General features: G+C 39.9%; 1 protein-coding gene across 4 annotated transcripts in view; it reads right to left on the bottom strand.

Moving 5' to 3' along the window:
* The window catches only part of FOCAD (focadhesin), a 322,539-nt gene that overhangs the window by 242,719 nt on the left and 66,409 nt on the right, over positions 1-13,411 (bottom strand). For all 4 annotated transcript variants that reach the window (XM_078436754.2, XM_078436756.2, XM_078436757.2 and 1 more), the window contains one exon: positions 4,727-4,828. In XM_078436754.2, the coding sequence (XP_078292880.2) occupies positions 4,727-4,828 (102 nt within the window). The remainder of the gene's footprint in view (positions 1-4,726; positions 4,829-13,411) is intronic.

Below are 13,411 nucleotides of genomic sequence, written 5' to 3'. Positions count from 1 at the left end.
GACCAGTCTTTGATGAAGAGCAACCTGAGAACCTTTTTGGAATTACAGACATCAGGATCCACTCTCCAGGAATATGACACAGGCATGCATTTTTGGAAAAACTCTACCGGTGAAGTCATATGTAACACAAAACCATACAGACATCCCAAGATTATAACAACGGTTAACATTTACTTGTCCAATTGTTAACACACGCGGTGCAAGTTACTGCACTTTATGCCTTTCAACTCATTTCTTCTTCACCAAAACGCTATGAAATTATGCCATGACGCAGAGGCAGAAACAAAGCAGAAAGAAGTAAAGTAATTTTCCAAGTCCTGCCTCTTAAGCTCTTCCCACTCAAAGGAAGAAGCCTTGGGGCACTTGGTGGTTCAATCGGTTGAGGGTCCAACTCCTGATTTCGGCTCAGGCCATGATCCCAGGGTTGTGGGATCGAGCCCCACATCAGGCTCCACAATGGGAATGGAACCTGCTTAAGATTCTCTCCCTACCTCCCTCTGCCCTGCTCTCCGACTCATGCTCGCGCTCTCTTTCTCTCTTAAAGAAGAAAGAAGAAGAAGGAGGAAGAAGGAGGAAGAAGGAGGAAGAAGGAGGAAGAAGGAGGAAGAAGGAGGAAGAAGGAGGAAGAAGGAGGAAGAAGGAGGAAGAAGGAGGAAGAAGGAGGAAGAAGGAGGAAGAAGGAGGAAGAAGGAGGAAGAAGGAGGAAGAAGGAGGAAGAAGGAGGAAGAAGGAGGAAGAAGAAAGAAAGAACAAGAAAGAAAGAACAAGAAAGAAAGAACAAGAAAGAAAGAACAAGAAGAAAGAACAAGAAAGAAAGAACAAGAAAGAAAGAACAAGAAAGAAAGAACAAGAAAGAAGAACAAGAAAGAAGAACAAGAAAGAAGAACAAGAAAGAAGAACAAGAAAGAAGAACAAGAAAGAAGAACAAGAAAGAAGAACAAGAAAGAAGATGAAGAAAGAAAAAGAAAAAGAAAGAAAAGAGGAGGAAGGCTTTACAAATTTTTTCCTATCTATTTAGATTTCTATATATCCCAGTAACTCCACATCCAAAGTCACTAAAATGCCAGAAGCACCTTCCACATATAAAAATTTGCTCAGGTTAGTAACCAGCTTAAAAGAGTGTGCCCCCACTTAAGAGAAAGTATTTAGACCGATTTGCAAGCCTTCCATAATTTAGCCTCTGCTGGTCTTTCCAGCCTCATTTCTTGCCACCCCCCCCCCCCCACCTCTCCACTCTCCACTGAGCCACACTAAGTGTCTTTCAGGTGTCAATCAAGTTATCTAAGCTTTCTTCTCACGTGCCGTTCCCTCTCACGTTCTCCTCTTTCTTCCTTCCGTGTTCCTTCTTCTGCTAATTCCTATCATTTTGCAGCTCCCTCCTTTCAAATGACTCCTGGAGTCACACCTAGCCAGGGCAGATACCCATTTCGTGCTTCAACAGGACAAGGACTTCATTTGTCATTATTTACTTAACATCTCTATCCCCTGGCAGACTGTAAGCCAAAGGACAGCATGGATTTCTGTTTACTGCTGTATCACCAATGACTATATACTAGGCCTCCAAAGCGATCACTAAATTAATCGATTCACTTACTCTAAGTCATAGGCTTACAATCAGTAGGCATCCGATATCATAATTGCATTTTCACGTTTCATATTACACATAAGGAATTATTACGGTAATTTGCCAAGTTCTACCTCTTAAGCTCTTCCCACTCAAATGGGTGGCTCAATCAGCTGAGTGTCTGACTCTTGTTTCAGCTCAGGTCACGATTTCAGGGTCATGGGATCGAGCTTCATAGTCAGGCTCCCAGCCGAACATGGAACCTGCTTAAGATTCTCTGTCCCTCGGGGCACCTGAGTGGCTCAGTCGGTTGAGCATCCAACTTCGGCTCAGGTTATGGTCTCGCAGTTCACGAGTTCGAGCCCCGCGTTGGGGTCTGCAAACAGCTCAGAGCCCAGAGCCTGCTTCGGAGTCTGTGTTTCCCCGCCTCTCTCTCTCGCCCCCTCCCCCTGCTCATGCTCTATCTCTGTTTCTCAAAAATAAATAAATGTTAAAATAATAAATAAAAAGATGGTCTCTCCCTCGCCCACTTCCCTCTCCACTGCTCTCTCTCTCCCCTCTAAAATTTAAACAGAAAATGTTTACAAATGGAGCTAACTGTGCCTGTATCTACACACAAGTCTTTTCTATTTATGTTCAGAGGGGGAAGTAGTGGGAAAAAAACTTGGAATGAAAGTCAAAAACCTGAAGCTTTAGGCCCATCTCAATCTCTAACCAACCATCTGACCTTCAGCAAGTAATGTGAAGGAATTTCTCACTCCTTCATCTGAGAAATTATACGTAAGACTAGATAACCTTAAAGTATCCCGGCCTAAAGACTATGACACTGTTGACGATTTATCCAATTCTCAGTTCCATGAAGGTGAAGTCTTACCACACAGGCTTTCTATAAATGAAGGCAGAATTTAATTAGAAAATAATGGCCTGGGGTGCCTGGGTGGCTCAGTCGGTTGTCTGACTTCGGCTTAGGTCACGATCTCACAGTTGGTGGGTTCGAGCCCCACATCGGGCTCTGTGCTGACAGCTCAGACCCTGGAGCCTGCTTCAGATTCTGTGTCTCCCTCCCTCTCTCTGCCCATCCCCCACTCATGCTCTGTCTCTCAAAAATAAATACCTGTAAAAAAATAAAAAATAAAAAATAAAATAATGCCCCACAAAAATCTAGCATGAAGATATAGTGTCATTTAAGGACATCTACATACTATTAAAAATGAACTCAGACAGTCAACAATTCCTAAGACAGAAAGAGCTAGAATACAAGCTGCCTTCACAACATTTTGCCTTCTTCCCATAGTTGTGAATCACTAGATTTTCTCAGTAAATTAATCACCAACATTCCTTCATTACCTTCCAAACAACAACTAAAGTTACTAAGTACTAAGTGACTAAGTTAACTTGCTCTAAAATTAAATCTCAGGAAACTAATAGACTGTTGAAAAATGCAACCAGAATTACAATTTCCTCCTCCAGAGAAAAATCCCATAGTGTATAAGCAGAAAGGAGACAACTGAAATTATTCGTGGCAAATAAACTGAATTTAGAACTTCCTAAAGGCTCTAGATGGCATAATCTAAGATCTGAGAATTTAAATGAAAAGAAGCTTATCAGTGAATAAACCAAAGTTAATTAATAATCTTTTTTTACCTTAGGAATATCTGGACAAGTTTCATTAAAATAACTATTTCCAAATCCCAATATAATACTCCTTTGAAATGAAAATAACCAAAAGGTAATTAATTACATGTTGACTAAAGATTTAGAAATGTTTTCTTTTTTTTTTAAGTTTATTTTGCAAGGGAGCACGAGTGGGTGAGGGGCAGAGAGAGAGGGAGAGAGATAGTGTCAGTAATCCTGCCCACAGCCCAACACAGGGCTCAATCTCACAAACCATGAGATTAAGACCTGGGCTGAAACCAAGAGACTGAAACTTAACCAACTGAGCTACCCAGGCACCCTGGAAATGTAGTCTTAAGGATTACCTAAAGCCAAGCTTAATAATAAACTTGGCACATCAGGAGTATCTTTTATAAAATATCCTAATCTATTTAATAACAGCAAGAAATTTCATTTTAAAAATGTGTTGATCATGAAAAGATACTCAACATCACTCATCATCATCAGGGAAATACAAATCAAAACCACAATGAGATACCAACTTGCACCTGTCAGAATGGCTAACATCAACAACCCAGGCAACCACAGATGTTGGCGAGGATGCGGAGAAAGAGGATCTCTTTTGCACTGTTGGTGGGAATGCAAACTGGTGCAGCCACTCTGGAAAGCAGCATGGAGCCTCCTCAAGAAGTGAAAAATAGAACTACCCTACAATCCAGCAATGGCAGTTATTAGGTATTTATCCAAAGGATATAAAAATATGGATTCAAAGGGGTACATGCACCCCAATGTTTATAGCAGCATTATCAACAATAACCAAATGAGATGATAATATAAGCCAGTACAGTATGGATGGAAGAAAGGGGGGTGGTTCTGAGGACCATTAGAATGCCCTGGTGAAGCTAAACTAACCTGTGTAGCTGCATTACTTGATCCCAATTGGCAGGCTTCTTCCTTTTTGTTTTTTTTTTCTTTTTTCTTTTGTCTGTTTGTTTGTTTTTTAGAAAGAGATGGAGTGTGAGCCGGGGAGGGCAGAGGGAAAGGGACACAGACTCCGAAGCAGGCTCCAAGCTCCAAGCTGTCAGCACCGAGCCTCGTGTGGGGCTCGAACCCACGAAACATGAGATCATCACCTGAGCCGAAGTTGGATGCTTAACCAGCTAAGCCACCCAGGCGCCCCCAAATTGGTAGGTTTCTAATGGAGAAAGAACTCACTAGCCAATTTCCGGGGGGGGGGGGGGGGGGGGGTGGGGGGGGAATCTATCTTTTGTATGCATTGTGTATAGTCATTTACCAAATACTTCTAATCAACTTTCCTACCTAACCAATGCTTATTAACTTTGTTAATAATATCTTTTCTTACATTCAATATTTCAACTATCAATTAAATCTACATTTTTTTCTCTTACTCTTAAAAAGAAAATGGAAAACTATACTCTAAGACATCTCCTTAAGAGAAAACAACATAAAGCAGCTTTAAAAACAAACACACAAAAAGCTCTACAATGAGCATATGCCATTCCATCTTCCTCATTTATTTTACGTTACCTTTCAGGACACCGCTGGAAAAAAGCCGTCAGCTGCTGCAAAAGTACTGGCCAGCAATCAGGTCTATGTTCAAGCACAGTGATCAAAGGCTGAGGACGATTTCTGAAAAGCACAGAAAGTCACATTGGAAAGCTGTCGTTTTTAGGACTACAAATTCACAGTATTCAAATATAATGCAACAAAAAGCCAGTACCCTCTAGAAACTTTTTTCCAGGATTCCTAATTGTCACAAAATGATCATTAGCTGCAGAGCTGGGTCATTAGAACATTTTTTTTTTTCCTTTATCTGTTTTGCAGAAAAGAGAATCCACTCTGGAGTCTTAGGGACCCAAGATTTGAAAATCAACTCTGCCATACATGAACTCTGGGCAAGCTCTTGAATATCCATCCCTTGCTTCCTTCATTCCTCGAAGTCCCAGGCCACCTTCTCCTCCTGTTTCCAAACCTGGAAGGTTCCCTTTCCTCTAACGCTGCCCCAACTTGTAAGCACTATCTCCCTCTCAGTTCCCGCTCGTCCCCATTCTTCTCAGTGTATGGCTCCATCCCTCCAGCATATTTAAGCTAAGTAAAAAGAAAACATTTCTCCCATCTCAAAGCCAACAGTCCAAACTGAAAATTCTTAAAATTTCTATTGAACAAGAATGAGTATTTTTGGTTTGAGCTATATCCATTAAGATACCTAAAGAGACTGGGGCACCTGGGTGGCTCAGTCAGTTAAGCGTCCAACTTCGGCTCAGGTCATGAACTCACACTTAGTGAGTTGAGCCCTGCATCAGGCTCTGTGCTGACAGCTCGGAGCCCAGAGCCTGCTTCAGATTCTGTGTCTCCCTCTCTCTCTGTCCCTCCCCTGCTTACACTGTCTCTCTCACAAAAACAAATAAACATTAAAAACAATTTTTTTTTTTTTAAGATATCTAAAGAGACTCTAAAACATAAGATCTGCAGCACCTGGGTGGCTCAGTCAGTTAAGCGTCTGACCCTTGATTTCAGCTCAGGTCATGATGTTGCAGTTCATGAGTTCAAGCCCTACTTTGGAATTCCCTCTCTCTCCCCGCAGCTTCCCTGCTCTCTCAAAATAAATAAACTTTAAGAAAATTTTAAGAAATAAAATGTAAGATCTGAAATCTGAAGGATTCTTAAGTAATGAGGTTAAAAAGAAAACCCACAAACAGGCTATTTTAAATGTTCAAAAACTCTATTAGAAATAGTAAATTCATTAGCTTTTTAAACTATGAAGTACTATACAGAGCTTTTAATTATCATTGATACAGCTTTTTCCTCCAAAAAAAAATTTTAATAAAATTATTACAAAAAAAGCAACCCTTGTTTCATATAAAAGGAATCCTATACATAATATTCTTTAATCTCAAATTTTAACTCTACAACATATCTCTAGCAATATTTAAGACACCATCAAACCATCAATTAAACCCAAATGACTTTTTTTTTTTTTTTAAGACTGCCTTCTTGGTGATTCTCAAAAGGTGGTCACCTTACCAGCAATATCAACATCACCTGGGAACTTACTAGAAATGTAAATGGATTGTCAGGCCCCAGCCCCGACCTCATAAATAGCCCTCCAGACAACTGTGGTGCCCTGCTAGAAAGCAGGGCTTCTCAACCCTGGCTGCATGTTAGATTCATCTGTGGAGCTCTTTTAAAAACACCAAGGGGCGCCTGGGTGGCTCAGTCAGTCAAGTGTCTGACTTCGGCTCAGGTCATGATCTCCCGGGTTAAGGAGTCTGAGCCCCGAATCAGGCTTTGCGCTGACGGTGTGGAGCCTGCTTGCGATTCTCTCTCTGCCCTCCCCAATCAGGCTCTCTCTCTCACAAAATATATACATATATATATATATTATAAAAAATAATAGAAAATAAAAAACACCAATACCTAAGCCTCAATTATATTGGGGTTGCTAGGAATGGAGCACATATATTAGTAATTTTTAAGAACTCTTTCAGCAATTCTAACATGTTGCCAGGGCTGAGAACCACTACATGGTGGGTGGGGGGGGTGGGGAACCACAACAGAAGAGGGAGGTTAAGAGTCAGGAAGTGTTCTCATTTTTCTCTCTCTTAAAGAGATAAGTATGGCAGGCTGGTCACATCAAAACGCTCACGTTAAGCACGTTAACACGGTTTCTGCATGTTATAACACCATCTATTTTCTCATCAACCTCACCTAATCTATCATGCACTAACTTCACACGCTGGCAGCCTCCTGTTTGTTAAAGCACAGGCTATTTCTGACTGATCAGATTACTGCCATTGCTAAGGGATCGCTCCAACGTTTTCTGCCAGCGCTCAGAAATCATAGCAAAATCCTACTTCCAAATTCCAAACTCTTTGGCACTTAAACCTATCCAGAATTGCTTCTACTCTAGGTGCCGCAGATATTAATGAACAAATGTTACCAATCCTGAAAGTCTCCTAGGAATGTCAGATCGGCCGAACTTCTAAGAGTCGGAGTTCAGTAGGTCACGTTCGTGAACATGAATACAAAGGAAAGAAGAGAACCTGCAAATCTTAGGTAGGGGTTTTTCTCCCGCCAAGCATCATACTGAAGTGAGGAGCATCATATATGACCATCCATTAGTCCTCCATTTAATGGTGGTATTGACGACTATTTAAGAAGACAATTCAACAAGTTACCACACCACTGTGTATTACCACATACGTGTGGGATCATAGAGCACTTACGTGCTTATACGTCATCCCCCCCTCCTTCTGACTCCTCATCCCACAAAAAACTTATCTATCTTCTTTTTTTTTTCCTATCTACTATTTACGTTTTGTCCAAATTAAAACAGGTCAATTGAAATAAGAGGTAGTAATTCTAATTTTTTTTTTTAATGTTTATTTTTGAGAGAGAGACAGACAGACAGACTGTGAGCAGGGGAGGGGCAGAGAGAGAGAGGGAGGGAGGGAGACAAAGAATCCGAAGCAGGCTCCGGGCTGTCAGCACAGAGACTGACGCGGAGCTTGAACTCACAGACCGTGAGATCTCGACCTGAGCCAAAGTCAGAGGCTTCACCGACTGAGCCACCCAGGCACCCCAAGAGGTAGTAATTTTAAAGCAGGATCAGAAATGATGCACATAGGACCAACCACTAAAATTTAACTTTTACTTCACTGGGATTGTAGGAACCACTCTAGCCTTTTTGCATGAAGCCGAAGGCTTATCTTGCTAGCCGCTGGATTCAGCAATTCTATTTAGTATCTCTGACTTTTACACTAAAGATGAGATGAAGTAGAATATAGTAGAATAGGGATTATCCAGATTAATTACTGATTTAGACATCTGGATAATTAAATTTTCTACAGAATTGATTATGTCAGATCCAAGTGCAAATATTGCAGAGAATAATACGCAATATTGATTCCAAGAAGCTCTCTTGAGGAAGAAGGGAAGCCCAAAATAAGAACATTGAATCTTACTAGTGATTAACATTTGATTATAATATTATACTCTTCCCATTGAATACAATGAACCTAAAATCAATTATAATTGCCAAAATTTTGTTTTAATACTTTGAGCATAATGAAGCCAAGAGCTAAATTCTCCCTTGTGAATCATCAAATTGGTAAGTGAATACAAATATATAAAGCTTTATGCTTAATTGAGTGAATGCATTTTGCAATTCAATATATATTATGGTGCAACTGCCATGCATGAAGTTTTCCCACTCTTTGCACTACTGCTCCTTGAGGTCAGATGATTCCTTGGCGGGGGGGGGGGGGGGGGGGAGGGAGGGGATTGTCCAATGCACTGAAGGATATTTAAAAGCATTCCTGGACTCTACCCACTGGATGCTAATAGCATTCAATATAGTTGTGGCAATCAAAAATGTCTCCAGACATTACCAAATGTCCCCTGGGGAGCACAACTGTCCCTGGTTAAGAAGCACTGCAGTACGTAAAATGACAAGCACTATCAGAGGCACAAAACCGATTAAACCATGGTACCATCCCAGAGCCACTGCAAAAGACTAGGATTCCACCTTCACCTTCCTTACGCTGAACCAAAATCAATCGATCGTACTCAAAATTTCACATTTCTTATGGAAATACACCGATCAAATTTTAACATTGGAGCACAAGAGTTAACACAATACAGTAGAAATAAACTCAAAAATGTCTGCTGGAAAGCTAATGGAAAAGTATTCCTTTCCAAAATATAGAATTAGGTTCCAACATAAATGGTATTAAATAATATACACACTAATTTGAGTAGGATAGAAAATAGTTACTTTCCTATTTAAGATACTATAATTAGGGCATTGAAAATGTCACAAGGCTAAGTATAATTCACTCCACTCCTGATGCATTCCAGGATTATTAAATTCGTGGATTATTCACGATTTTTCCTTCTTTCTCTCAATTCACTGCTCGTTAGCCATGCCACTTCCTTCAAGTACATACGGCTGAGAAAGGTCAAGGTAAATGGAAGGATCGGCAACTTAAACAAGTCACCTCTGCTCTTCATTAGGAGCACTTTTGGTCAAAAAGAGAATGTGGTACAGAAAAACACCAAGCAAGACCTGGGTGATGCCTTAAAATTTCAATGATCCCCAAACCTGCTACTCAAGTTATAAAGCGTAAGTTGCCTATAACAATGGATTCAAAATGATAAATGGGTTGACCATACAACCAAACTGATCACTTGTGAAATGAATAGTGGCAGACAATGGTCTGAAGAACAAACACCCACGTGGGACACGGTCATCATTTTCATTCATACAGGCAGTGCGTCCATATCATCATCACAATCCTATCTCGGAAAAGACTAGGAGTGGAGAGGGGAGGGGAGACAGGAAAGGGAAAAGCAATGAACTAAAAGGGTGGAGCTCCAAATTTACATTCTGGCTCTGCAACAAACCGTGGGATTTCAGGCACGAGAATTAACCTCTTTTGGGCAAAGTTTCTTCATTTGGAAAATGAGGACATCAGACTGAGTACCTTCCAGTGCTAGAGGTAGAGAACTCAAGCCACCCATTAAAGCCCTAACCTTCACACTGCTCCAGACTTGAGGTAGAACCAAACCCTGTCAAGGCAGAAAGCGGTACGGACGGCTCTCAACTGTTAATAATTCTAGGCCGAGCTTATAGGACTCTAAGGCCAACATCTCATAAAATCCAAGCCTCAAAAAAGAGGTCTCCCATTTTTAATCTCAAAGAGATAAATCATACCAGATTTTTTTATTTCAGAGAAAAGTGCTTGTGTCCGGAAGGAGTACAAATTTTTAAGTCAGAATTTTCTAACTCCTGAGACATCCAATAGATTCTCCCTTCCTCTTAAAAGAGAATAGCACTGTTTTTCTAAAGATTACAAATCAATACAAACCAGGCGACCTGGTCACCTTTCACCGGCCTGTAAGGGCCTCTTCTCTCTCCCTCCCTCACTGTGTGGTTTTTGTTTCTGCCCCAGATGAACCCATCTGTTGTACAGTCTTTGACACTTTCCCATCTCAGGATTTATAAATGTTTAACTGCCATTGTAAGTAAAGCATCTAACACAGTACCTAGCACACCAAATACCCCATAAACGGGGTACTGCTGTGATGATCACGCGGGTAGGTTTCTATCTTAAACCAGAGCAAAAGCTGCTTGAACGCTGGATCGGTCTTAGTCTTGTTAGGTTTCCCTTTCGGTGCCAAGGCACGGCTACAGTAAATGTAACACACACACACACACACACACACACACACACACACACTTTCCCCAAAGCACCTTTTAAAAACTCTTTCACCGGATCCTGAAAAACCAACTTATCATAGTGCCTCTAGTACATGGTTTCAAAGTCCACATTGTTCAGAGAAAAAAAAGCCCAGAGGAAGCACGCAGAGTTGGTACCTAATACTTCGGCGCTCCCCACCCTTTAATAATATTGTCAACAGCACAGAGCAGTACGCGCATCTTAACAGAATGGAGTGGGGGAAGGAACGAATGATAAATTCATGGTTCCACTAGACTAGCGCGGCGGCAATGACAGAATAAGGTATGTAACTAGATTCACCTCCCCAAGTATAAATACATCAATCTTAATAGAAAAGAGGGAGTAAAAAAAATTAGTCTTGTGGTAGGCAAATCAAAAAAGCAAAAGTTATTTGTAACCTTTGGGTCACCTCAACCTTTCTGCTCCATCTCTGAATACACAAAAGCTATGATTTGATTTACATCATAAATTCAGCGATAGACACAGATTGCCTTTTCTGTGTGAGGAAACAATGCCTGCAGTCACCATGCATTTTCATGTATGCAGCTGTGACCCTGGCGCTTTCAGAAGCATAGCATAGCACTTACTACATCAAATATGCATTTTAAAAGCATTTCTCTACCTGCTCTGAATTTTGATTTGAAAGTGCTGGGTAGAAGCCAAAAAGGGATTTACCAAAAAAAAAACAAAAAACAAAAACAAAAAAACACCACTCTGCAGATTTTAAAATAAAGAATTACATAACAGAAATTTAAGATTCCACAATGCATACTACTATAAAAAAAAGAAAAATTAAACAGTAATTGTGAATTATCCTATAGTCTTGTGTTTTAAGACAAACGTATTTTTCCTTTCCACATAGCTCCCAGAAGAAGATTTTTAGATCAAAAAGTATTTTAATTCTGACATAGTCACTAATGTCGACAAATTTGACTATTTTCTTTGGGTCCATAATGCAAACAGGGAGAGTATAAGATTTCTTTGAAATCTTTTTTTTTTTTTTTTGCAGGATCCCTTTTTTAAAATTTTTTTTTAATGTTTATTATTTTTGAGAGAGAGATAGAGAGAGACAAAGCCAGCAGGGGAGAGGCAGACAGAGAGGAGACAGAATCTGAAGCAGGCTCCAGGCTCTGAGATGTCAGCACAGAGCCTGAAGCAGGGCTCGAACTCACAAGCTATGAGATCGTGACCTGAGCTGAAGTCGGACGCTCAACCAACTGAGCCACCCAGGTGCCCCCAGGATCCCTATTTTGAGAGGCAGGGTATTAATGCAAAGGTGTCTACAAACATCGGAAGTTTAGAACTATTTTTAAGTACAAGGTAATGGCTGTGGGGCAACCAATACTCAGGGTTCCAAAACTTCTATTATTAAGTTACATGCCATGATTGCAAAAAATATGTACAAATAAAAATAAAATTACATTAAACACTAGAGAGACAAGATAAATAGGCTAATAAGGCAAATATTACATTTTATGCCCTTAAAGACATTTATCATCAAATTACTATAGCAATGTTTAAATTAAACATCCACGTTTAGAAGAATTTAAAAGCATATTCTAGTGGCAATTGCTAACTGGAAGACTGTACAATACGTGTAGCTTATTCTTTAGGTCTGATTCTAAATCCCAAGTGTAAACCCCAGGTGATTAGAACCAATAAACTGTGAACAAAGACTTCCCTGGGTGGGAAAAAGGAGAGAAAAGAGGAAATGAAAACAGAAGCAAAACACGCAGTTCAACAGAAAGAATCAAACTGCAAAGAGCCAGATGGCCCTCGGAAAGTTACTGGCTCTGCTTTCCCGGTTACTGCCCTTGCTTAGTTCTTATCACTAACTCTGCTGGGCTTTCTCAGAGTCAGATCTGACACTGATAATTCCTTCTTACCCATATTCTTTTTCATAATTTTTCTATAAAAATGTCCATGCATCCATTAAAGCAAGAATTCACAATCCCTTTGAAATGATACACAAAATTTTGAGGACTCATGTGTGTGTGTGTACATTTTCTATGGAGGGACCAAAACTTTTCTGGGGTTCTCAGAGAAGATCCTGATCAACCCCTCACCTCCAAAACCTGGTAAATACCAGTGAATTACAGTATATCTAAAGTAATTGTTGCAATTCAGGCTTGTTAAATTCCCGCTTTCAAAAAAAAAAAAACTACAAAGTAAAATACTACTTACTCCCTCCCCCAAAGAAAGGTTATATATGATGTGCCCAAAAATGGTAACTCCCCAAGTACTGAAGTTTCTGTAACTTCAGCAAAATTAAAGTATCTTAATGTGTTCTAATGGTTCCAATCCCTTACGGCAGCTTGACTATGTAGTACAGACGATTTAATAATGGTGTCATGCTTATTTTATGCTAAATAAAACCAAACGTCTACATCTCAGGGGATCCCTTTAGATAATATATTCAATTATTGAAATAATCAGCTTCCCCAAAAGCAAAATGCTCACTTTGACCAAAAAAAAAAAAAAAAAAAAAAAACCTAAGGATTTAGATGGTCAAGTTTTTAAAGTATTACAGGATTCTAAACAACCTCATTAATAAAATGTAAATGTAACAAGAAAATTTACAAAAAATGAAAACAATAGCTACTCTTTTTAATTTTTTCCTTTAGTGTCTCAAGTTTTAATTCTAATTAGTTAATGCACAGTGCAATGTTAGTTTCAGGAGTAGAATTTAGTGATTCATCATTACATATAACAATAACTACTTCTTTTTCAAACGTTTATTTTGAGTAAGCCAAGTACGCATGCACGTGTGCACATGGGGAAGGACAAAGACAGGGAGAGAGAGAATCCCAAGCAGACTCCCCACCGTCAGCACAGAGCCCAACACGGGGTTCAAGGGGTTCAATCTCACAAACCGTGAGATCATGAGCTGAGCCAAAATCAAGAGTTGGACACTTAACCAGTTGAGCCACCCAAGCGCCCCTCTTTTTTTTATTTTATTTCATTTCATTTC

Source organism: Panthera onca, chromosome D4 (assembly GCF_046562875.1).
Source record: "Panthera onca isolate mPanOnc1 chromosome D4, mPanOnc1 haplotype 2, whole genome shotgun sequence".
Classification (NCBI taxonomy): Eukaryota; Metazoa; Chordata; class Mammalia; order Carnivora; family Felidae; genus Panthera; species Panthera onca.
This window is presented reverse-complemented; position numbering and strand designations above follow the sequence as displayed.